Here is a 25,796-nt window from a genome sequence, read left to right on the forward strand (position 1 = left end):
TTCACTTGCCCCATAGACCGTCAGGTTTGAAAGGGAAACTTTACTTTATATATATATATATATATATATATATATATATATATATATATATATATATATATATATATATATATATATATATATATATATATATATATATATCCATTTAACCATATTTAACTAAGATCCGGGCACAATGTTCAATATTTATGTTGATTATGAAATGATTCACACATACAAAATTTTTTTCATAATAATCCGTCTTTTATTGTCAATATTTAAAAGCCGATTTTTATAAATGTGAAGGCTTTAAAAACTTTCAAGGACTCCAACACCTAGCCCGACCAGAATGTTTTTATCATCCCACTTTTTGAAGGACTCCAAGACCTAGCCCGACCAGAATGTTTTTATCATCCCACTTTTTTAAGGACTCCAAGACCTAGCCCGACCAGAATGTTTTTATCATCCCACTTTTTGAAGGACTCCAAGACCTAGCCCGACCAGAATGTTTTTATCATCCCACTTTTTGAAGTACTCCAAGACCTAGCCCGACCAGAATGTTTTTATCATCCCACTTTTTGAAGTACTCCAACACCTAGCCCGACCAGAATGTTTTTATCATCCCACTTTTTGAAGTACTCCAATATCTAGCCCGACCAGAATGTTTTTATCATCCCACTTTTTGAAGGACTCCAACACCTAGCCCGACCAGAATGTTTTTATCATCCCACTTTTTGAAGGACTCCAACACCTAGCCCGACCAGAATGTTTTTATCATCCCACTTGATCGACGTACATGCTGTAGTCCCTTCCTGCGTAGGTGAGTGATAAGCAGACAAATGAAGTCAAAAAACTCACTCAAGGAGATGGCACTGGCCCCAACCAACAGACCCATTGATCCACCGATGTCACCTGAGATGTAAAACATAAAAGTTGTAACACTTAGCCTAACCCGTAGCCTAACTCTAACCCTTAGCCTAACCCGTAGCCTAACTCTAACCCTTAGCCTAACCCGTAGCCTAACTCTAACCCTTAGCCTAGCCCGTAGCCATAAATGTTGTAACACTTAGCCTAACCCGTAGCCTAACTCTAACCCTTAGCCTAGCCCGTAGCCATAAATGTTGTAACACTTAGCCTAACCAGTAGCCTAACTCTAACCCTTAGCCTAGCCCGTAGCCATAAATGTTGTAACACTTAGCCTAACCCGTAGCCTAACTCTAACCCTTAGCCTAGCCCGTAGCCATAAATGTTGTAACACTTAGCCTAACCCGTAGCCATAAAAGTTGTAACACTTAGCCTAACCCGTAGCCTAATTCTTAGCCTAATACAATCAACAGATCAACAGCTCGACTGATGCCATATAAACCACTTGAAGTTAACATTATAATATTATAACTTGATATAACCGTAACCCTAACCACTTGAAGTTAACATTATAATGTTATCACTTGATATAACCATTACGTTAGGATTACTTACTTAATAGTTTGATGACGTCATATGCCACTTGTTGTTCTGTGCTTGTGTAGCTTATATCGGAGAAGTAAATGTCCAAGAAAATAAAATTTTTGCTGAAGAAAAAAAATACCAAAATGTTTAGACAAAAAGCGAAGCTAATGTTTAAAAATAAAAACAAAAGGAATGATTAGGAATATTTCAAAAGTAAAAATGTTTAAATATTATCGAAACTGCGAATGTGATTTTTTTTAATTAAAGAAAAATAAACTTTTACATAAACTATTTTAAATAAACCATTACATAACAATATATGAGCTACAATATAGTATTTTGTGTGATAATATATATGTACATTACCTAATAATTTTGTCGCTTTTTAATGTATAATGATAATTTTTAAACTACGCATGTATTTGACTAGTCAATTAAAATCACTGTAAAAAGAATTCAAGTCAATTAAAAATAAACTGTAAAAATTCAAGTCAATTAAAAATGACCTGTAAAAATTTAAATCAACAACTGCCTGTTGCCTGAAGTTCTTGGCGTCTGCCATGAGGAGTTGAACGAGAGCTGTTAAGTTCTGATGGTAGAGGTCGACTTGACCCAACTCAGACAACCTTCCTTGTATTTTAGACATGTCGTCAGCGTTATCAAGTGTCAACTGGTCAAGGTTAGGGTCAAGGTTAGGGTCAAGGTTAGGGTCAAGGTTTACTCCGGAGTCATGTAACTTATCTTGAAACCCACGCCATGTTAAAGCCGCGTCATTATAAATAGATGAAAAACACGCCTCTGTTTGCGAGAGAAAATGTTTAATTTTTGAAATGCTGTCGAGAATTTCAAGGCTCCCAGCATTGAACTGTGCTAGTGCTCGTTGGCCGAGTTTACCCAACAACAGATCAACGATGTCAAACTTTGAAATCTTGAGATTGTCGTGGTACTGTCCCAGCATGCCGTCCACCTTCGTGAATAAGTTGAGAGGTTTTGCTAAGATTTCTCTGGCATGTTTATCGATCAAGTCGAGGATGGGATTGATGTTATTGAGCTGGCGAAGACACGAAGTGACCGAATCATTCAAACGTTTTCTGTGATTGGCTAAGATGGATACGGGGGATTCCATCACTCGCTGAAACGTTTGACCTGCAGCTTGATAACTTTTACAATGGGCAATCAATTGATCGATTGTTTCCTGCAATTAGAAAGCAATCAATTGATCTATTTTTCCTGCTAGTAAAAGGCAATTTGAAAGCTTTTAATAAAAAGCCGAGAAAACAATTTACAAAGAGTACGCGTCAATGTTATTGAAGCTATGGAGATGTTGGTTTTATTTTTTGGTTTCAAAATATTAACCCAGAACCTAGTGATAACCACTAACCCTAACCCACAGATTTTTTTTTCTCGTGTTAGGGTCAGGGTTTGTGTTAGGGTCAGGGTTTGTGTTAGGGTCAGGGTTTGTGTTAGGGTCAGGGTTTGTGTTAGGGCTAAAATTGCGATATAACAGAGTAAAACTGATATATCCCTTTCGTGTCCAAGACGCACGGGGCAGATGAAGTAGAGTTCATCTGCTTCAGAGACCTCGGCATATGAAGGGATAATTGTGGTCAGTACTATGTCCAGCGCTTTTGTTGCCTTAACGTGAGTTAGGTACTCATCAGAGCTGGGTGGACTCAGGGCCTCTACAATGACTTGAACCCGGATTCAAACTCGAGTGTCGGGTTAGAGATATACTAGGCCTTAATTGAGGTATAACAGGCTAAAGTGTAGATATACTAGGCCTTAATTGAGGTATAACAGGCTAAAGTGTAGATATACTAGGCCTTAATTGAGGTATAACAGGCTAAAGTGTAGATATACTAGGCCTTAATTGAGGTATAACAGGCTAAAGTGTAGATATACTAGGCCTCAATTGAGGTATAACAGGCTAAAGTGTAGATAGGCTAAAATCTGTAATATAAGGCTGCATGGTGGTAGTGTGGCAGTCAGTCATTCAGTCAGTCAGTCCGTCATTCCGTCATCGCTATAGATTTTGGAACCATAAAAGTGACAACAGCACTATCAGTGCTTTTTTTTTTACTTGCAGGGTAGGATTCATGTATACAACACCTTAAATTTTTAGTATAGATGGCAGTTTTTACCCTTTCACATAACGTGAAGAAAATATTAAATACATTCAAATTGCTAAAACATATTAAACGGATGAATGTCAAATAATATGTTCACTTAGATACATAGAAAAACTGGATACATTTTAATAAGTGTAGAAAAAACTAAGTAATTAAAATATCTAATAGTTACCAGGTACAACAGGCTAAAGTTTAGATATAAAAGGGTAAAATATCTAATAGTTATGAGATACAACAGGCTAAAGTTTAGATATAAAAGGGTAAAATATCTAATAGTTATGAGATACAACAGGCTAAAGTTTAGACATAAAAGGGTAAAATTAAGATATAAGCTGCTCACTCTGATAGGAATCTGTTGATCCACTAAAGAATTTTCTGATTGAAAAAATTCTAAGGACATTTTGCGGACTAGCTCAAGTTGATGTTGTAGACAGAAGGCTTTCTCTTGATACATAGACCAACTTCTAGAAACATCCGATACATCCGATACACCCGATACATCCGATACATCCGATACATCCGATACAGCGAACATCTAACAATATATGAAAATTTGGCTCTATAATAGGAGGATTTATATGTAATTATTTGTTCGAAAGACTATTATGTGTATGTATATCTTTACAATAGGAATAGATGAATACATATATGCTTAAAATATATAAGTTTGGGCCAACGATTTCTTAGATTTAAACAAATAATGAGCTATTAAATTTTGAAAGTAAAAATAGAAAGAACAAAGATGTGTATTTTGCAACTGTGACGAAAAGGCTCCGACAAAACAACCCCATCATAATGACCCGATTAAATTTGCCAGCGATTAAACCCCGTGAAATAGGTTCCCGACTAAAGATCTCCCTTCATTACGACTTCCGTTAAATAGGCTTCCGTCATTTAGGCACCCGCCAGTAAACCCCCAGACAAAACGGTAGCATACAATAGGACAAGTCAGTAGGACAAAACGGTAGCATACAATAGGACAAGTCAGTAGGACAAAACGGTAGCATACAATAGGACATAAGTCAGTAGGACAAAACGGTAGCATACAATAGGACATAAGTCAGTAGGACAAAACGGTAGCATACAATAGGACATAAGTCAATAGGACAAAACGGTAGCATACAATAGGACATAAGTCAGTAGGACAAAACGGTACCATACAATAGGACATAAGTCAGTAGGACAAAACGGTAGCATACAATAGGACATAAGTCAGTAGGACAAAACGGTAGCATCCTATAGGGCATACGTCAGTAGGACAAAACGGTAGCATACAATAGGACATAAGTCAGTAGGACAAAACGGTAGCATACAATAGGACATAAGTCAGTAGGAAAAACGGTAGCATACAATAGGACATAAGTCAATAGGACAAAACCGTAGCATACAATAGGACATAAGTCAGTAGGACAAAACGGTAGCATACAATAGGACATAAGTCAGTAGGACAAAACGGTAGCATACAATAGGACATAAGTCAGTAGGACAAAACGGTAGCATACAATAGGACATAAGTCAGTAGGACAAAACGGTAGCATACAATAGGACAAGTCGGTAGGACAAAACGGTAGCATACAATAGGACAAGTCAGTAGGACAAAACGGTAGCATACAATAGGACATAAGTCAGTAGGACAAAACGGTAGCATACAATAGGACATAAGTCAGTAGGACAAAACGGTAGCATACAATAGGACAAGTCGGTAGGACAAAACGGTAGCATACAATAGGACATAAGTCAGTAGGACAAAACGGTAGCATACAATAGGACAAGTCAGTAGGACAAAACGGTAGCATACAATAGGACATAAGTCAGTAGGACAAAACGGTAGCATACAATAGGACATAAGTCAATAGGACAAAACGGTAATATACAATAGTGTGACCTACTTAGGTCTAGTAATGTTTTATTTTGACATTGTTATAATACCATATATGGTCGATGGTGCAACAACCGGGTTTTTTCCGCTGTCTTACTAAGAGAGTCTAAGACTCAGACATTTTCCATCAAGATCTGATTGATTGATTCAGACCAGATGACCACCCCAACCAATGGCCACATGAGTTGAGGGTAACCTCCCATGTTGCCTAAGTCTATAACTAGATCGCCCACAGGCGGCACGAGGCAGTCCATTATGACCAGGCCGTCCATTTTGACCATTTGAACGTGAGAGAACTTAAGTCCTGAGTGTGCTATGCATTCTTAAGTTGTTTAAGTATTCTAGTATTATATTACTTGTGGCCAAGTGATTCTTGATGCTATAGCAGTGTTATGTGACCTGTGGCTATTTTTATAAAGTGTTAGAATCTGTGATAGTATTTTTTCTTACGCTTTGTAAGTTGGGTTTTGTTATTTTCTAAACTAAATATTTTATCTTGTTTAACCTTGTGTTCGGCCACAACTGTGTTCACTTATTAAAGGTTGTATGCATATTGAATGAGTTGTTAACTTCAATAGTTTCACTAGTTTTCCCTAGACCTCGAAATCGAGCCCTAGTGAGTTGTTGAGTTAGTTTTCATTCATTTAAGCTTTAGGTCATTTGCAAATAACCCCAAGAAAGAATCCGGGGGCGTTCACCATCTATCTGGCTGGTAGATAGGTGTCCGTTACAAAGTGGGGACTCGCCTGCATTTAATCTGTCGTTCCAGTTGTTGGTTGTATCAGTTAAACACTAAGTTTAGTTTGATTTAGTTGTTTATCTATCCAGTGGAGCCGTGTTATTAAAACGCGCGCAAGGCTAGAGTTATCTAGGTAAAAAAAGCCAGACGTGTCACGTCCTAGATTGAAGGTCAAGTTCATAACGCAGCGTTGGGCCGTGTTAATTTAGGCTTGTTTGATTTTGAAGTTAGTGTAATGGAGTCTTTCTTATCTAATCCCACTGTTGAGGAGGTAGAGAAGTTGAGTAGGAAAGTTTTGATTAGTGTTGTTAAGGAATTGAAATGGGATTATTCTGTTACGCAGAAATCAGAGGTGTTGAGAGATAAAATTGTTGTTCATTTTATTAATGAAGGGGTATTTGATGAAAGTTTGTTGGCTGGGGTGATACTCCGTGAGGAGAAACCTCTAGAGATGGTAGAATTAGAAGCTAGAATTGCTTTAGAGAAGGAGAAAGTTACTTTAGAGAAGGAGAAGGTTGCTCTAGAGAAAGTGGAGTTAGAAGCTAAAATTGCTTTAGATAAGAGGAGGTTGGAATTAGAATTTGGTAAAGTTAGTGGAGATGTCACTTCTCTGGTAGATCCTAAAAAGTTGTCGGTGGGGCAAGTGATTGCCAAATTTGGGAAATTAGTTCCTAAATTTGATGAAACAGATTTGGTCGTTTTCTTTAACTCATTTGAGAGTTTAGCGAAGACATGTGAATGGCCCGAAACTTCCATTACTGCTTTATTGAGCACGGTCCTTACAGGGAAAGCTGCAAAAACATACCAGGCACTCTCTCACGACGTTCAAAATAACTATAGTTTGGTCAAGACTGCCATTTTGAAGGCCTACGAACTGACGCCCAAGGCCTATCGGATAAAATTCCGAGCACTCCGCAAATTACCCAAAAGAGAAAATTTTCTCAAGGTGGCTACACTCTGAGGAAGTTTCTGAGTTTGAGAAACTCAGATCACTTATCCTAAGGGAAGAATTCCTAAAGTCCCTGCCTGAAGACATACGACTACACATACTGGATAACAAGATAATTGACATCCAGAAGGCTGCTGAGTCGGCTGACACATATATGTTGGTGCATAAGAAACCACCAGTGTCAGGAAACCGCCTCAACCCCGTGCTCCCCCTTTTTGGCAGCAATCATCCTGTTGGCCAACACTTGAAGGCATTACAGTCCAGAGAGAAACCAAGATCAACTCTCAATCGTCGAGCAGTATGTCAGTTCTGCAAAAGACCTTGTCATCTTGTCAAGGACTGTTACAAACGTCTTCAATTTAACAGAGAGGCGGTGCGTACCTCTGCGCATTATGCTCTATCCCCTCAAGCAGCCAGTTCAAATATGAACTCTAGAATTCTGAGGGACACTAACCCTAAGTGTCCGCAGGATGGCAGTCAAGTCTCCACACATTATGTTCAGTCACATTTTGAATGTTCACGCCACCATCCAATTTCTTCCGAGTCTACCGATCTCGAGGGATCGAGAAAGGTTGACTTTTCATCTTTCATTACAGAGGCTGTCATTAGCAAACCAGGTGATCCGTTGTCTCAGCGGAATATCACCGTCCTAAGAGACACAGGAGCGTCACAGTCACTTCTTTTGAAAAGTTCTATGGACATTACACCGGAGACGAACACCGGAAATGTTTCCATTATCCAGGGAGTGGGGACAAAATCTACTGTAGTCCCTCTACACAAGTTTGCCCTGAAACATCATCTCGTCGAAGGCGAAGTCATTTTAGGTGTGATAGATAGTATTCCTGTCCCAGGAGTACACCTGCTTCTAGGGAATGACCTTGCGGGAAGCAAAGTATACCCCTGTACGGTTCAAAACCCTTTGTCAACAGTTCCAGATAATGATAATGAACTGTATCCTGCATGTGTGGTGACAAGAAGCCAGAACAAACAATTGGCCGACACAACGTCTGAACCACATCTACCATCATCGTCAAGAAATTTGACTCCCAAACTGGAGTCTATGCTTCCAGAGAACACAAGCCTGGGCTTACCCCTGAGGATATCTCAGGAAGACATCATTAAAGCTCAACAAGTCGACGCGGAACTCAAAGCAATGGTCGAAAAATCTCTCTCATCTGACGATGGGGAGTATTTCTCCGAGAACGGCCTCTTCTTTCGTCGCTCTGTACCAGTGGATGCCTCACCTGCCGAACCAGGGTTGAGTAAAAACCAGCTGTGGGTCCCTCCACCTTATCGGCATGAAATACTGAAACTGGCACATGACCATCCAATGTCAGCGCACCCAGGAGTCACTAAAACGACGGCGAAGATCAAAGAACTGTTCTTTTGGCCCAAAATGAAAAATGATGTGTCGCGTTACTGCAAAAGTTGCACGAACTGTCAGTTGGCCGGAAAACCAAACCAGAAAATTCCTAAGGCCCCTTTGAGTCCGATTCCTGTATTAGAAGAACCCTTTTCTAAAATCGTCATGGACTGTGTAGGTCCCTTGCCTAAAACCAAGGCGGGCAACGAGTACCTACTTACCTTTATGTGTTCAAGTACCCGTTTTCCCGAGGCGTTCCCCTTACGGAACATTAAGGCAAAGACTGTAGTCAGAGCCATGACCCGGTTCTTCACTACCTTTGGATTACCTAGAATCGTTCAAACAGATCAAGGCAGCAACTTCACCAGTCACCATTTTCAGGAAGCGCTAGCCAAGCTAGGCGTTACCCATATCACCAGCTCAGCCTACCACCCTCAGTCTCAAGGCGTACTTGAGAGGTTCCACCAGACCCTAAAAACCATGCTAAGAACATTCGCTAAAAGTAACACCCAATGGGATGAGACTGTTCCATGGATTATTTTCGCCGCGAGAGACTGTGTCCAGGAAGCTTTAGGTTACTCTCCTTTTCAGCTTGTGTTTGGACATTCTGTCCGTGGTCCCCTGAAGCTGATCCACGAGCGTTGGACAGGTACCAGTGATCATCCAGTGGAAAACTTTGACGATTTTCACGTTCGACTGAAAGCCGTGTGCGAAATGGCTCACAAGAACTTAAGAAAGGCCCAAGTGAGAATGAAAGGACTGTATGATAAGAGTTCTCGTAAACGAACATTCAATCCAGGCGAGAAGGTTCTTGTGCTAGTGCCTAATCTGAACAATGCGTTATCCTTAAGATATTGTGGACCCTTTACTGTGCATTCAAAATTAAGTGATTTGAACTATGTTGTCAATACGCCAGACAGAAGAAAGAAACAGACAGTGTATCATGTTAACTCACTGAAAAAGTATTATGATAATTGTAACAATTTTTATTCCACAGCTAAAATTACTTTACCTGTATGTTCAAATGTTTCTGATGATGTGATACATGATAAATTGAAACCCCCAAAATTGGTAAATTCTTCCTTTTTAGATCATCTAAATGATCACCTTATGCATTTGTCCACTGAGGAAAGCCATAGATTGTCTCAGTTATTTGAGACATTTCCCTCTATTTTTGGGGATGTCCCCAAAGAAGCGAAGGTTCCACCTCATGATGTAGACGTAGGTGATGCAAAACCCATCAAACAACATCCCTATAGAGTTAACCCGGAAAAAGCTGTTTTGATAAAAGATGAAATTGATTATATGCTTAGGAATGATATCATTGAGCCCAGTTTCAGCAACTGGAGTTCCCCATGTCTTTTAGTCCCGAAAGACGGTGGATCTTTCAGGTTTGTGACCGACTTTAGGAAGGTAAATGCGCTCACCAAAGCTGATTCCTATCCATTACCTCGAATAGAAGACGTTATTGATAAAGTTGGTCAAGCTAAGATAATTTTCAAAATTGATTTACTATCAGGATACTGGCAAATCCCCTTATCTGACCGTGCAAAAGAAATATCTGCTTTTGTAACCCCTAATGGTTTTTATTGATACAAACGTATGCCCTTTGGTATGCGAAATGCTGGTCAAACTTTCCAGCGGGTCATTAACTCTGTCATTGCTGACATAGACCAATGTGAGGCCTACATAGATGATATAGTTGTATTTTCTAATACTTTTGAAGAACATATTGTTCAGTTGACTAACCTTTTTAGAAAATTGTCTGAAGTTAATTTTACTGTAAACCTGCATAAAAGTGATTTCTGTAAAGGTTCAATTACGTATTTGGGTTATCAAGTGGGAACGAACCAAGTTAGGCCCATTGAAGCTAAAGTAGATGCTATTGTAAAGTTGCCTCCTCCCAAAAATTGTAAAGAAATCAAAAAGTTCCTTGGGATGGCTGGTTACTATAGGCGGTTCTGTCAAAACTTTTCAGCTGTTGCTGAACCTCTTACTGCATTATTGAAAAAGGGTGTTGAGTTTGAATGGTCAACTAAATGTCATAAAGCTTTTTTAACCATTAAGTCATTTTTATCTAATGCTCCTGTTATGGCTGCACCAGATTTCAGCAAGCCCTTTAAACTTGCCATTGATGCTAGCAACTTAGCCATTGGCTCAGTCTTATTTCAAGAAGACAACATGGGGATTGACCATCCAATTGCTTTTTTTCCAGGAAGTTAAATGAGAACCAAAAGAATTACTCTACTATTGAAAAAGAAGCTTTAGCTTTGGTTTTGTCCTTACAACATTTTGAAGTCTATGTCACTTCTTCAACCAATCCGGTCAGAGTGTTTTCTGACCATGATCCCCTAAAATTTACCTCTAAGTTAGGACAAAAGAATCACAGAATATTGAGATGGTGTTTAAATTTCCAAAATTTTAATCTGGAAATTTCCCACATTAAGGGTATTGATAATGTTGTGGCTGATTGTTTGTCAAGGATGTAAAATCTTATTACACATTGATCATGTGACATGTTTTGTGGTTCATTAGGACCATACACAAGTGTTTTGTTTAGGTGACACTCGCATGAATGTGGGTGGTATGAGTTTTGAATTTTTTTTAAGATTTCAATCCTGTTGCAAATTTTGTTTATTTTCAGGTGAACCTTAATTAAAGGTGGTTTTTGATTATATGTAATCTTCTATGATAATATGTCTCATATGACTCAGTTGATATTGTAGCTAGTCATTGAAATATAAGTTTTACCCTGTCGGGTTTACCACTTTTAATATCCACATGGAAATATTGTAATACCCCCTTTCTGAGGGATTTTGATGTAATATTATTTTTTGAAAGGGTTACTCCCCTTTCACAAATTGTAAAAGTTTGAGTTACTTCCCTTTTGTTTCCAGGGATGTTTTCATCTGGTATTAAGATTTTGATTGGCTACATTTGTAGAACATTTTTTTTATTTCATTGCCAGATTGGTTCCTTATGTATGTTTTTGTGGAACCTATCTGTCACTTCCAAAAAGGGAGGGGATGTGACCTACTTAGGTCTAGTAATGTTTTATTTTGACATTGTTATAATACCATATATGGTCGATGGTGCAACAACCGGGTTTTTTCCGCTGTCTTACTAAGAGAGTCTAAGACTCAGACATTTTCCATCAAGATCTGATTGATTGATTCAGACCAGATGACCACCCCAACCAATGGCCACATGAGTTGAGGGTAACCTCCCATGTTGCCTAAGTCTATAACTAGATCGCCCACAGGCGGCACGAGGCAGTCCATTATGACCAGGCCGTCCATTTTGACCATTTGAACGTGAGAGAACTTAAGTCCTGAGTGTGCTATGCATTCTTAAGTTGTTTAAGTATTCTAGTATTATATTACTTGTGGCCAAGTGATTCTTGATGCTATAGCAGTGTTATGTGACCTGTGGCTATTTTTATAAAGTGTTAGAATCTGTGATAGTATTTTTTCTTACGCTTTGTAAGTTGGGTTTTGTTATTTTCTAAACTAAATATTTTATCTTGTTTAACCTTGTGTTCGGCCACAACTGTGTTCACTTATTAAAGGTTGTATGCATATTGAATGAGTTGTTAACTTCAATAGTTTCACTAGTTTTCCCTAGACCTCGAAATCGAGCCCTAGTGAGTTGTTGAGTTAGTTTTCATTCATTTAAGCTTTAGGTCATTTGCATATAACCCCAAGAAAGAATCCGGGGGCGTTCACCATCTATCTGGCTGGTAGATAGGTGTCCGTTACAATAGGACAAGTCAACAGGACAAAACGGTAGCATACAATAGGACATAAGTCAGTAGGACATCCTCATCAATGCACCTCATCCATACATCCATACATCCATTTATCCATTAATTCATCCATAGTATGTGTGGTTGGTATGGTTGTTTGGTGGAATGAATTGGTTACTTCTATACCAAAAGTAGTCATAAGATTTTATTTTTGTCTTGAACTAATATATTGGGAGTAATTTGATCGGGAGCCTTTTTGCAGCGGGACGATACGTAGGCAGCCCATTTCTCGCGAGCCTTTTGCCTGTAGCCAAATCATAAGGGGCCCTATTGACGGCACTTTTTGATTGGGTCGTTTTCTCAGTGGCTAATTTGTAGGGGTCGTTTAGTCGGGAAGTTGTTGTCACAGGCCGTTTTGGCAGTGCACCGTAATCATTTTACAATAACAGATGTTTTATTTTTTGTTGTAATATAAGATGTATTAGCATTTTCTACAGTGGCGAAGCTAGGATTTTCGGGCCCCTATGCAAGAATTATCAGTGGGCCCTTCGTCAGTCTTTAGGCTACAACGGAATTAAATTTGGGCAGCAAAGAAATCGACTGCTACGAGGGGGTGGAGGGTGGGGTCAAATAATATAAATATTCTATACATTTTTGTATTTTACTCGTCCTGATTGTGTAGTGATATTACGTTATTATGTAGGTTTAGGCAGATCAATAATTTGTTTCATAACATATTAACATCATCATAATGATAACATCAAACAATGAGAAAAAATAAATCCATAATATACATCAAAATCTCCTTCCCGATCACCGTGGAATGTTAAAGAATTTAGATACGTAACTAGCGTAATTGTCCGCGTTGCTGCGATCAACTCCCACAAACCATGGCAACGAAACAATATGTAAGGGTTAAAACAACGCGTTAGCAACCGTGTATTTTTAGTCGCATGGCCTTGTTTTTTAAAACTGAGATATTCAAAATGTAAACAACGCCGCTATTTTTTCGGTTCTTTGTTGCTGGGGCGCGGGTTTGTCCACACTACCGCTCAGCCGCCCTTGGGGGTGATGTATGAAAGCATTAAGTGTACGATAATCCTCCTCCGTAACAGTGAGGTTGAAAACTTCGGCGACCGCCTAGATGTCAGAAACGTCGCGGGATTGACTTGTTACACTACCGTAGGTAGCCCGGTGCAAACCCCTAGTTTGGCTTAATCATCGAACGTAGAGGTCTACCGTGTTCCCTTTTGTGTGTCGGTGTCAATCTTACGTCGAAAGCCGTCGCTTTTTCTGTTTGATCGTTAAATAAGTAGTACCCCTGACTGCAGGGCGCGCAATAAACGGATCCTTTGACTCTGGGTTAGGTTAGGGTTAGGGTTAGGGTAAGACCAGTGAGTATCATGGGGCGCCCAATCGTTACTACTGCTGAGGACGCCCCTAATTCGATTTAGAAATCGATTTTAGTAGCCCTCCGTATCCCTAGTGTCTGGCGCTCTTTAAAAAGAATGTAGTTTATTTATAGGCTAATTCTCTCAACGTTTTGCCCGACAATGTAATGACAGTAATGTTCCAAAGTTAATACGATGGGCCCTGTTCTGCCCCCCCCCCCCCCACTGAATGCTACTGCCTGTACAGTATGAAAGTACTGGGTCGGGGGGGGGGTCTTTTTGGAACTTAAAAATGATTTCTACAGTAGAAAAGAAACCGGAATTTCGTTTTCTTATTTATATAATGCAAATATTAAAATTCCAATGTAATAGTTTTATTTTTTTCAAAGAGGGGAAAGGGCCCCTATTTTCCTTGGGTCCCTATGCCTTGCTTATGCTAGCTTTATGGTAGCTTCGCCAATGATTTGCTATATACAAATAATTGTATAATTATACGTAAATTATAGTTGATATTATAATAAAGATGTATATTAACATGTTTCTACTATAAAATATTTATGATTTAATATTAAAATATAAAAAAAAATGTTAATTAAACGTTCATAATTAGAATTTAGTTTACAAACTGATTGTATCCATGGACATTGAATGAAATCTGATTTAATTGTGATTTAACAACATTCGAGGTCTACATTATTTGAAAATCTTCTTTACCTGAGTAATTTCCACAGAGGAATTCACCGAAGAGCTTAAAGTTGCAGGAATATGTGCCGAGAAGTTGTATGTCCCAGGAATATGTGCCCAGGAGATAGATATATCACTCTTGTAAGCTTGTAAAACGTTTTCGTTGATAATTATATTTTCTCTGGTAAGAAATTGCCTGTATCACAAGAGAAGGGTCATTTATAAATGACGTAACGCTTTTTTTTTACGATTTTTTACCTCCCCCCTCCCCTCCAACACACATCGTCACAAAAAGTCTCAGCCCACAACCCTCTCAAAACTGCAGTTGAATTTTTCTTAAAACATCGATATTTTTCCAAAATCTTGTCTGAACTGTCAACATAGAGTTTGTTAATCAATTCCTATTACAATTTATTAAAAGTTACTTGAACGCGAATTAACGTCTAAAACTCATTTTCTAACATTGCTTTTTTATAATGCAAAAGTGTGACGTCACAACATTGCCGCCCCCTCCCCCTCACCACACACCGTCACAAAGTTACCCCCCCCTACCCATACGAGTGTGACGTTATTTATAGAAACCCCGAACCTTTTTTACTTGTCGATTCTTAACATTTTTATTTTCTCGGATACAGTGTATAGTAATACTGAGTATAGAGGAAGTATTGTAATCATGCACAAAAATCACATGAAATTTTGAATTTTCATCTTTTTACACCTCAGTATTTCATCATATATGGAGTATAGGGGGCTTATTTTAATCGGGCAAGAATTATAAATCCAATTTATCAAAGCTTTTTACGTGTCATTGAGTCGGAAATTTTTTGTCCGTGTGTTTGTGTGTGTATGTTTATAATTTTACTATCATGGATCTCCGAATAAAGGCTCTCGCTACCCATGCATGGGCCTCTATATTCATGTCAAAACATGAATTTGATGTCAAGGTAAAAGTGAAAACATTGATTGACAAATATTTTACCTTCCATCAAGCTGTTCTATTATGAGACTCAACATCAGACGATTCACGTCATCATTTGATCTGAATTTTAACTGCTGAAATTTCCCCCGGAGGCTGTAGGCAAGACAATCAGGCGACACATCTGGTACACATACATTGACACGTAAATATTAAACTAACCCTAAAACTCACCTTAAACCTTACCCTCACCCTAACCCCCACCCTAACTCTAACCATAAACCCTAACCCTACTCCTAAACCCTAACCCTAAACTTTATCCTAACTGTTAAAAAGAGCTCACCGGCCAGTTGTCTTTCAAGTGCCCAGGGGCCAATCAATGACGTCATGAGCAGTGAAACTTGAGACAGCAGCAAGCCGTCAATCAAATGGTAGAATAGAGCTGACCGCTCGGACATCTTCCTAACAGTCTGTGTGTAAACACAAGTTTTAGAGTAGAGCTGACCGCACGGACATCTTGCTAACAGTCTGTGTGTAAACACAAGTTTTAGAGTAGAGTAGAGCTGACCACACGGACATCTTCCTAACAGTCTGTGTGTAAACACAAGTTTTAGAGTAGAGCTGACCGCACGTAAATCTTCCTAACAGTCTGTGTGTAAACACAAGTTTTAGAGTAGAGCTGACCGCACGGACATCTTGCTAACAGTCTGTGTGTAAACACAAGTTTTAGAGTAGAGTAGAGCTGACCACACGGACATCTTCCTAACAGTCTGTGTGTAAACACAAGTTTTAGAGTAGAGCTGACCGCACGGACATCTTGCTAACAGTCTGTGTGTAAACACAAGTTTTAGAGTAGAGCTGACCGCACGTAAATCTTCCTAACAGTCTGTGTGTAAACACAAGTTTTAGAATCTGGCAGTTCAAGATAAACATTTAGAAAGGGGTCGGCGTGGTCAAAATCAAACAACTGCTGCCTTGTAGTTTGTTCGGGGTTGGACAAAGGATATGGAAGCAAATTCAAAAAAGAAAAGCAGGCTGAAATTGGAATCAATGACCTACATGGCCTAAAACACGTTAAAACTAAAATTAAAAACGCAGAAGAAAAAAGAAGAAAAAAAATAGAAACAAACAGATACAATTTTAGTTCAGTCAGTTAAAGCTGCAACATAGCATTGGTGCTTAAAGATAACGTATTAGACACAATTGTACATCTTAGACAGGAAGATAATCCATTGCATATAGTAAGAAATGTATGGAAGATGTGAATCATTCAGCACACAGACTAACCCTACCTCTCTTATAGAGCTTGTACTGATCAATGGAATATTCCTGTAGAAATCACTGGTCAAGTGAAGGGAACGTGAAAAAGTTGAGTAATCTTTTTTCTTGATCTCCCTCGATTCGCTCAGATATTCAGAGACATCTAATGCCTTTTTATAGCGAGGTTTAATTTTCTCGATATCCTCTGTAAACATTTAATTATGTCGACGCTTTATGTGTAGGCCTATATTAAATATATATAATAACCGACCCACCACACCATAAACTATATATATATATATACATATATATATATATATATATATTTAATATATATATATATATATATATATATATTTTATATATATATATATATATATATATATATATATATATATATATATATATATATATATATATACATATATATACATATATATATATATATATATATATATATATATATATATATATATATATATATATATATATATATATATATATATATATATATATATATATATTTATATATACATATATATATATATATATATATATATATATATATATATATATATATATATATATATATATATATATATATATATATATAAAGCAATGTATGTGTGTCTGTGTCTTGTCTGTCTGTCTTATAGAATTGACGAATTAGTACACGACATTTTATGCTTAAACCGAGATAGGGGCCGTACGCGGCGTCCTGACATATTGTCCTGGTATATATTGTCCTGACATATATTGTCCTGACATATTGTCCTGACATATATTGTCCTGACATATATTGTCCTGACATATATTGTCCTGGTATATATTGTCCTGGTATATATTGTCCTGACATATATTGTCCTGACATATATTGTCCTGACATAAATTGTCCTGTCTTATATTGTCCAGTCATATATTGTCCTGATATATGTTGTACTTTTATATTTTGTCTTGTTTTTTTTTTCTTACTTCCCGGGATGAACATACCTTGTTTCAGTTTATCTACGGCTATTTTGGAGAGAGCGCCATAAGAATACAGAGGCTCATAACGAACTGTTGAACAAGGCGTTGAGCAGTCACAAAATTTGTCTTCTCGTGATGTATAGTGCTCTAAAATAGGTGAAAAATATTGTACAAATTAGAAACATTTAAAATATTTACACATCATAAGTGTCACCGTCGATAAGACGTCCATAAGTGTGGCCGTCCATAAGTGTGGCAGTCTAAAAGTGTCGCCGTCTAAAAGTGTGGCCGTCCATAAGTGTGGCCGTCCATAAGTGTGGCCGTCCATTAGTGTGGCCGTCCATAGGTACACTGAGGCTCTTCTCCAACCTGTTCAGTTAAGAAGCCAACAATATTCATAGTGTATGACGCCCCACTGCAGTAGCCTCCCTTAGTGTAGGGCGCCCCATTGCAGTAGCCTCCCCTATTGTATGACGCCCCACTGCAGTAGCCTCCACTAGTGTAGGACACCCCACTGCAGTAGCCTCTATAGTGTATGACGCCCCATTGTAGTAGCCTCCATAGTTGTGTAGGGCGCACCACTTCAGTACCCTCCCCTAGTGTAGGGCGCCCCACTTTAGAAGCCTCCATAGTTGTGTAGGGCGCTCCACTGAAGTAGCCTCCCCTAGTGTAGGGCGCCCCACTGTAGTAGCTTCCCCATGTGTAGGGCGCCCCACTGTAGTAGCCTCCCCTAGTGTAGGGCGCCCCACTGTAGTAGCCTCCCCTAGTGTAGTGTAGCCTAAACGCTACACACGTCGGAGGATGCCGCTGGTGCAGTTCAAGTAGTAAAGCTGCCCCTTGTGAATGACGTCACGTAGCGTGTGGTGCCCCATGCTGCCCACAACACACTACAACACCAGCTTGTGGTGCCCATGCTGCCCACAACACACTACAACACCAGCTTGTGGTGCCCCATGGTGCACCATGCTGCCCACAACACACTACAACACCAGCTTGTGGTGCCCATGCTGCCCACAACACACTACAACACCAGCTTGTGGTGCCCCATGCTGCCCCATGCTGCCCACAACACACTACAACACCAGCTTGTGGTGCCCATGCTGCCCACAACACACTACAACACCAGCTTGTGGTGCCCATGCTGCCCACAACACACTACAACACCAGCGTGTGGTGCCCATGCTGCCCACAACACACTACAACACCAGCTTGTAGTGCCCCATGCTGCCCACAACACACTACAACACCAGCGTGTGGTGCCCATGCTGCCCACAACACACTACAACACCAGCTTGTGGTGCCCCATGCTGCCCACAACACACTACAACACCAGCTTGTGGTGCCCCATGGTGCCCACAACACACTACAACACCAGCTTGTGGTGCCCCATGGTGCCCCATGCTGCCCACAACACACTACAACACCAGCTTGTGGTGCCCATGCTGCCCACAACACACTACAACACCAGCTTGTGGTGCCCCATGGTGCCCCATGCTGCCCACAACACACTACAACACCAGCTTGTGGTGCCCCATGGTGCCCACAACACACTACAACACCAGCTTGTGGTGCCCCATGGTGCACCATGCTGCCCACAACACACTACAACACCAGCTTGTGGTGCCCCATGCTGCCCACAACACTACAACACCAGCTTGTGGTGCCCCATGGTGCCCACAACACACTACAACACCAGCTTGTGGTGCCCCATGCTGCCCACAACACACTACAACACCAGCTTGTGGTGCCCCATGCTGCCCACAACACACTACAACACCAGCTTGTGGTGCCCATGCTGCCCACAACACACTACAACACCAGCTTGTGGTGCCCCAAGCTGCCCACAACACACTACAACACCAGCTTGTGGTGCCCATGCTGCCCACAACACACTACAACACCAGCTTGTGGTGCCCATGCTGCCCACAACACACTACAACACCAGCTTGTGGTGCCCATGCTGCCCACAACACACTACAACACCAGCTTGTGGTGCCCCATGGTGCCCCATGCTGCCCACAACACACTACAACACCAGCTTGTGGTGCCCCATGCTGCCCACAACACACTACAACACCAGCTTGTGGTGCCCCATGCTGCCCCATGGTGCCCACAACACACTACAACACCAGCTTGTGGTGCCCCATGCTGCCCACAACACACTACAACACCAGCTTGTGGTGCCCCATGCTGCCCCATGCTGCCCACAACACACTACAACACCAGCTTGTGGTGCCCCATGCTGCCCACAACACACTACAACACCAGCTTGTGGTGCCCCATGCTGCCCACAACACACTACAACACCAGCTTGTGGTGCCCCATGCTGCCCACAACACACTACAACACCAGCTTGTGGTGCCCCATGGTGCCCACAACACACTACAACACCAGCTTGTGGTGCCCCATGCTGCCCACAACACACTACAACACCAGCTTGTGGTGCCCCATGGTGCCCCATGGTGCCCACAACACACTACAACACCAGCTTGTGGTGCCCCATGGTGCCCCATGCTGCCCCATGGTGCCCACAACACACTACAACACCAGCTTGTGGTGCCCCATGGTGCCCCATGCTGCCCCATGGTGCCCACAACACACTACAACACCAGCTTGTGGTGCCCCATGGTGCCCCATGCTGCCCCATGGTGCCCACAACACACTTCAACACCAGCTTGTGGTGCCCCATGGTGCCCCATGCTGCCCCATGGTGCCCACAACACACTACAACACCAGCTTGTGGTGCCCCATGGTGCCCCATGCTGCCCCATGGTGCCCACAACACACTACAACACCAGCTTGTGGTGCCCCATGGTGCCCCATGCTGCCCCATGGTGCCCACAACACACTACAACACCAGCTTGTGGTGCCCCATGGTGCCCACAACACACTACAACACCAGCTTGTGGTGCCCCATGGTGCCCAATGCTGCCCCATGCTGCCCACAACACACTACAACACCAGCTTGTGGTGCCCCATGCTGCCCACAACACACTACAACACCAGCTTGTGGTGCCCCATGCTGCCCACAACACACTACAACACCAGCTTGTGGTGCCCATGCTGCCCACAACACACTACAACACCAGCTTGTGGTGCCCCATGGTGCACCATGCTGCCCACAACACACTACAACACCAGCTTGTGGTGCCCCATGCTGCCCACAACACACTACAACACCAGCTTGTGGTGCCCCATGGTGCCCACAACACACTACAACACCAGCTTGTGGTGCCCCATGCTGCCCACAACACACTACAACACCAGCTTGTGGTGCCCATGCTGCCCACAACACACTACAACACCAGCTTGTGGTGCCCCATGGTGCACCATGCTGCCCACAACACACTACAACACCAGCTTGTGGTGCCCCATGCTGCCCACAACACACTACAACACCAGCTTGTGGTGCCCCATGGTGCCCCATGGTGCCCACAACACACTACAACACCAGCTTGTGGTGCCCCATGCTGCCCACAACACACTACAACACCAGCTTGTGGTGCCCCATGGTGCCCCATGCTGCCCACAACACACTACAACACCAGCTTGTGGTGCCCCATGCTGCCCACAACACACCACAACACCAGCTTGTGGTACCCATGCTGCCCACAACACACTACAACACCAGCTTGTGGTGCCCCATGCTGCCCACAACACACTACAACACCAGCTTGTGGTGCCCATGCTGCCCACAACACACTACAACACCAGCTTGTGGCGCCCATGCTGCCCACAACACACTACAACACCAGCTTGTGGTGCCCCATGGTGCCCCATGCTGCCCACAACACACTACAACACCAGCTTGTGGTGCCCCATGGTGCACCATGCTGCCCACAACACACTACAACACCAGCTTGTGGTGCCCATGCTGCCCACAACACACTACAACACCAGCTTGTGGTGCCCCATGGTGCACCATGCTGCCCACAACACACTACAACACCAGCTTGTGGTGCCCCATGCTGCCCACAACACACTACAACACCAGCTTGTGGTGCCCCATGCTGCCCCATGCGTCCCACAACACACTACAACACCAGCTTGTGGTGCCCCATGCTGCCCCATGCTGCCCACAACACACTACAACACCAGCTTGTGGTGCCCCATGCTGCCCACAACACACTACAACACCAGCTTGTGGTGCCCCATGCTGCCCACAACACACTACAACACCAGCTTGTGGTGCCCATGCTGCCCACAACACACTACAACACAAGCTTGTGGTGCCCATGCTGCCCACAACACACTACAACACCAGCTTGTGGTGCCCATGCTGCCCACAACACACTACAACACCAGCGTGTGGTGCCCATGCTGCCCACAACACACTACAACACCAGCTTGTGGTGCCCATGCTGCCCACAACACACTACAACACCAGCTTGTGGTGCCCCATGGTGCCCCATGCTGCCCACAACACACTACAACACCAGCTTGTGGTGCCCATGCTGCCCACAACACACTACAACACCAGCTTGTGGTGCCCCATGGTGCCCACAACACACTACAACACCAGCTTGTGGTGCCCCATGCTGCCCACAACACACTACAACACCAGCTTGTGGTGCCCATGCTGCCCACAACACACTACAACACCAGCTTGTGGTGCCCATGCTGCCCACAACACACTACAACACCAGCTTGTGGTGCCCCATGGTGCCCCATGCTGCCCACAACACACTACAACACCAGCGTGTGGTGCCCATGCTGCTCACAACACACTACAACACCAGCTTGTGGTGCCCCATGGTGCCCCATGCTGCCCACAACACACTACAACACCAGCTTGTGGTGCCCCATGCTGCCCAAAAAACACTACAACACCAGCTTGTGGTGCCCCATGCTGCCCACAACACACTACAACACCAGCTTGTGGTGCCCCATGCTGCCCACAACACACTACAACACCAGCTTGTAGTGCCCCATGCTGCCCACAACACAATACAACACCAGCTTGTGGTGCCCATGCTGCCCACAACACACTACAACACCAGCTTGTGGTGCCCCATGGTGCACCATGCTGCCCACAACACACTACAACACCAGCTTGTGGTGCCCCATGCTGCCCACAACACACTACAACACCAGCTTGTAGTGCCCCATGCTGCCCACAACACACTACAACACCAGCTTGTGGTGCCCCATGCTGCCCACAACACACTACAACACCAGCTTGTGGTGCCCCATGGTGCCCCATGCTGCCCACAACACACTACAACACCAGCTTGTGGTGCCCCATGCTGCCCACAACACACTACAACACCAGCTTGTGGTGCCCATGCTGCCCACAACACACTACAACACCAGCTTGTGGTGCCCCATGCTGCCCACAACACACTACAACACCAGCTTGTGGTGCCCATGCTGCCCACAACACACTACAACACCAGCTTGTGGCGCCCATGCTGCCCACAACACACTACAACACCAGCTTGTGGTGCCCCATGGTGCCCCATGCTGCCCACAACACACTACAACACCAGCTTGTGGTGCCCCATGGTGCACCATGCTGCCCACAACACACTACAACACCAGCTTGTGGTGCCCATGCTGCCCACAACACACTACAACACCAGCTTGTGGTGCCCCATGGTGCACCATGCTGCCCACAACACACTACAACACCAGCTTGTGGTGCCCCATGCTGCCCACAACACACTACAACACCAGCTTGTGGTGCCCCATGCTGCCCCATGCGTCCCACAACACACTACAACACCAGCTTGTGGTGCCCCATGCTGCCCCATGCTGCCCACAACACACTACAACACCAGCTTGTGGTGCCCCATGCTGCCCACAACACACTACAACACCAGCTTGTGGTGCCCATGCTGCCCACAACACACTACAACACCAGCTTGTGGTGCCCATGCTGCCCACAACACACTACAACACCAGCTTGTGGTGCCCATGCTGCCCACAACACACTACAACACCAGCGTGTGGTGCCCATGCTGCCCACAACACACTACAACACCAGCTTGTGGTGCCCATGCTGCCCACAACACACTACAACACCAGCTTGTGGTGCCCCATGGTGCCCCATGCTGCCCACAACACACTACAACACCAGCTTGTGGTGCCCATGCTGCCCACAACACACTACAACACCAGCTTGTGGTGCCCCATGGTGCCCACAACACACTACAACACCAGCTTGTGGTGCCCCATGCTGCCCACAACACACTACAACACCAGCTTGTGGTGCCCATGCTGCCCACAACACACTACAACACCAGCTTGTGGTGCCCATGCTGCCCACAACACACTACAACACCAGCTTGTGGTGCCCCATGGTGCCCCATGCTGCCCACAACACACTATAACACCAGCGTGTGGTGCCCATGCTGCCCACAACACACTACAACACCAGCTTGTGGTGCCCATGCTGCCCACAACACACTACAACACCAGCTTGTGGTGCCCCATGGTGCACCATGCTGCCCACAACACACTACAACACCAGCTTGTGGTGCCCCATGCTGCCCACAACACACTACAACACCAGCTTGTGGTGCCCCATGGTGCACCATGCTGCCTACAACACACTACAACACCAGCTTGTGGTGCCCCATGCTGCCCCATGCTGCCCACAACACACTACAACACCAGCTTGTGGTGCCCCATGCTGCCCACAACACACTACAACACCAGCTTGTGGTGCCCCATGCTGCCCACAACACACTACAACACCAGCTTGTGGTGCCCCATGCTGCCCACAACACACTACAACACCAGCTTGTGGTGCCCATGCTGCCCACAACACACTACAACACCAGCTTGTAGTGCCCCATGCTGCCCACAACACACTACAACACCAGCTTGTGGTGCCCCATGCTGCCCACAACACACTACAACACCAGCTTGTGGTGCCCCATGGTGCCCCATGCTGCCCACAACACACTACAACACCAGCTTGTAGTGCCCCATGCTGCTCACAACACACTACAACACCAGCTTGTGGTGCCCCATGGTGCCCCATGCTGCCCACAACACTACAACACCAGCTTGTGGTGCCCCATGCTGCCCAAAAAACACTACAACACCAGCTTGTGGTGCCCCATGCTGCCCACAACACACTACAACACCAGCTTGTGGTGCCCCATGCTGCCCACAACACACTACAACACCAGCTTGTGGTGCCCCATGGTGCCCCATGCTGCCCACAACACACTACAACACCAGCTTGTGGTGCCCCATGCTGCCCACAACACACTACAACACCAGCTTGTGGTGCCCCATGGTGCCCCATGCTGCCCACAACACACTACAACACCAGCTTGTGGTGCCCCATGCTGCCCACAACACACTACAACACCAGCTTGTGGTGCCCATGCTGCCCACAACACACTACAACACCAGCTTGTGGTGCCCCATGCTGCCCACAACACACTACAACACCAGCTTGTGGTGCCCATGCTGCCCACAACACACTACAACACCAGCTTGTGGTGCCAATGCTGCCCACAACACACTACAACTTCAGCTTGTGGTGCCCCATGGTGCCCCATGCTGCCCACAACACACTACAACACCAGCTTGTGGTGCCCCATGGTGCACCATGCTGCCCACAACACACTACAACACCAGCTTGTGGTGCCCCAAGCTGCCCACAACACACTACAACACCAGCTTGTGGTGCCCCATGCTGCCCACAACACACTACAACACCAGCTTGTGGTGCCCCATGGTGCCCACAACACACTACAACACCAGCTTGTGGTGCCCCATGGTGCCCCATGCTGCCCACAACACACTACAACACCAGCTTGTGGTGCCCCATGCTGCCCACAACACACTACAACACCAGCTTGTGGTGCCCCATGCTGCCCACAACACACTACAACACCAGCTTGTAGTGCCCCATGCTGCCCACAACACACTACAACACCAGCTTGTGGTGCCCCATGCTGCCCACAACACACTACAACACCAGCTTGTGGTGCCCCATGCTGCCCACAACACACTACAACACCAGCTTGTGGTGCCCATGCTGCCCACAACACACTACAACACCAGCTTGTGGTGCCCCATGGTGCACCATGCTGCCCACAACACACTACAACACCAGCTTGTGGTGCCCCATGCTGCCCACAACACACTACAACACCAGCTTGTGGTGCCCCATGGTGCACCATGCTGCCCACAACACACTACAACACCAGCTTGTGGTGCCCCATGCTGCCCCATGCTGCCCACAACACACTACAACACCAGCTTGTGGTGCCCCATGCTGCCCACAACACACTACAACACCAGCTTGTAGTGCCCCATGCTGCCCACAACACACTACAACACCAGCTTGTGGTGCCCCATGCTGCCCACAACACACTACAACACC

The 25,796-nt window shown here is 44.1% G+C and overlaps 1 protein-coding gene across 1 annotated transcript in view; it reads right to left on the reverse strand.

Moving 5' to 3' along the window:
* Nucleotides 1-247: 247 nt before the first annotated feature.
* Nucleotides 248-25,796, reverse strand: part of LOC131943991 (uncharacterized) — a 67,452-nt gene continuing 41,903 nt past the window's right edge. The window contains exons 9-17 of the mRNA XM_059304417.1: nt 17,474-17,596; nt 16,516-16,688; nt 15,567-15,693; nt 15,287-15,407; nt 14,338-14,503; nt 3,898-4,092; nt 1,935-2,623; nt 1,459-1,550; nt 248-891 (exon numbers count right to left, since the gene is read on the reverse strand). Coding sequence (XP_059160400.1) covers nt 731-891; nt 1,459-1,550; nt 1,935-2,623; nt 3,898-4,092; nt 14,338-14,503; nt 15,287-15,407; nt 15,567-15,693; nt 16,516-16,688; nt 17,474-17,596 — 1,847 coding nt within the window. The 3' untranslated portion in view covers nt 248-730. The remainder of the gene's footprint in view (nt 892-1,458; nt 1,551-1,934; nt 2,624-3,897; nt 4,093-14,337; nt 14,504-15,286; nt 15,408-15,566; nt 15,694-16,515; nt 16,689-17,473; nt 17,597-25,796) is intronic.

Source organism: Physella acuta, unplaced genomic scaffold, assembly GCF_028476545.2.
Source record: "Physella acuta isolate Inbredline_101_S28 unplaced genomic scaffold, ASM2847654v3 ptg000476l, whole genome shotgun sequence".
NCBI lineage: Eukaryota > Metazoa > Mollusca > Gastropoda > Physidae > Physella > Physella acuta.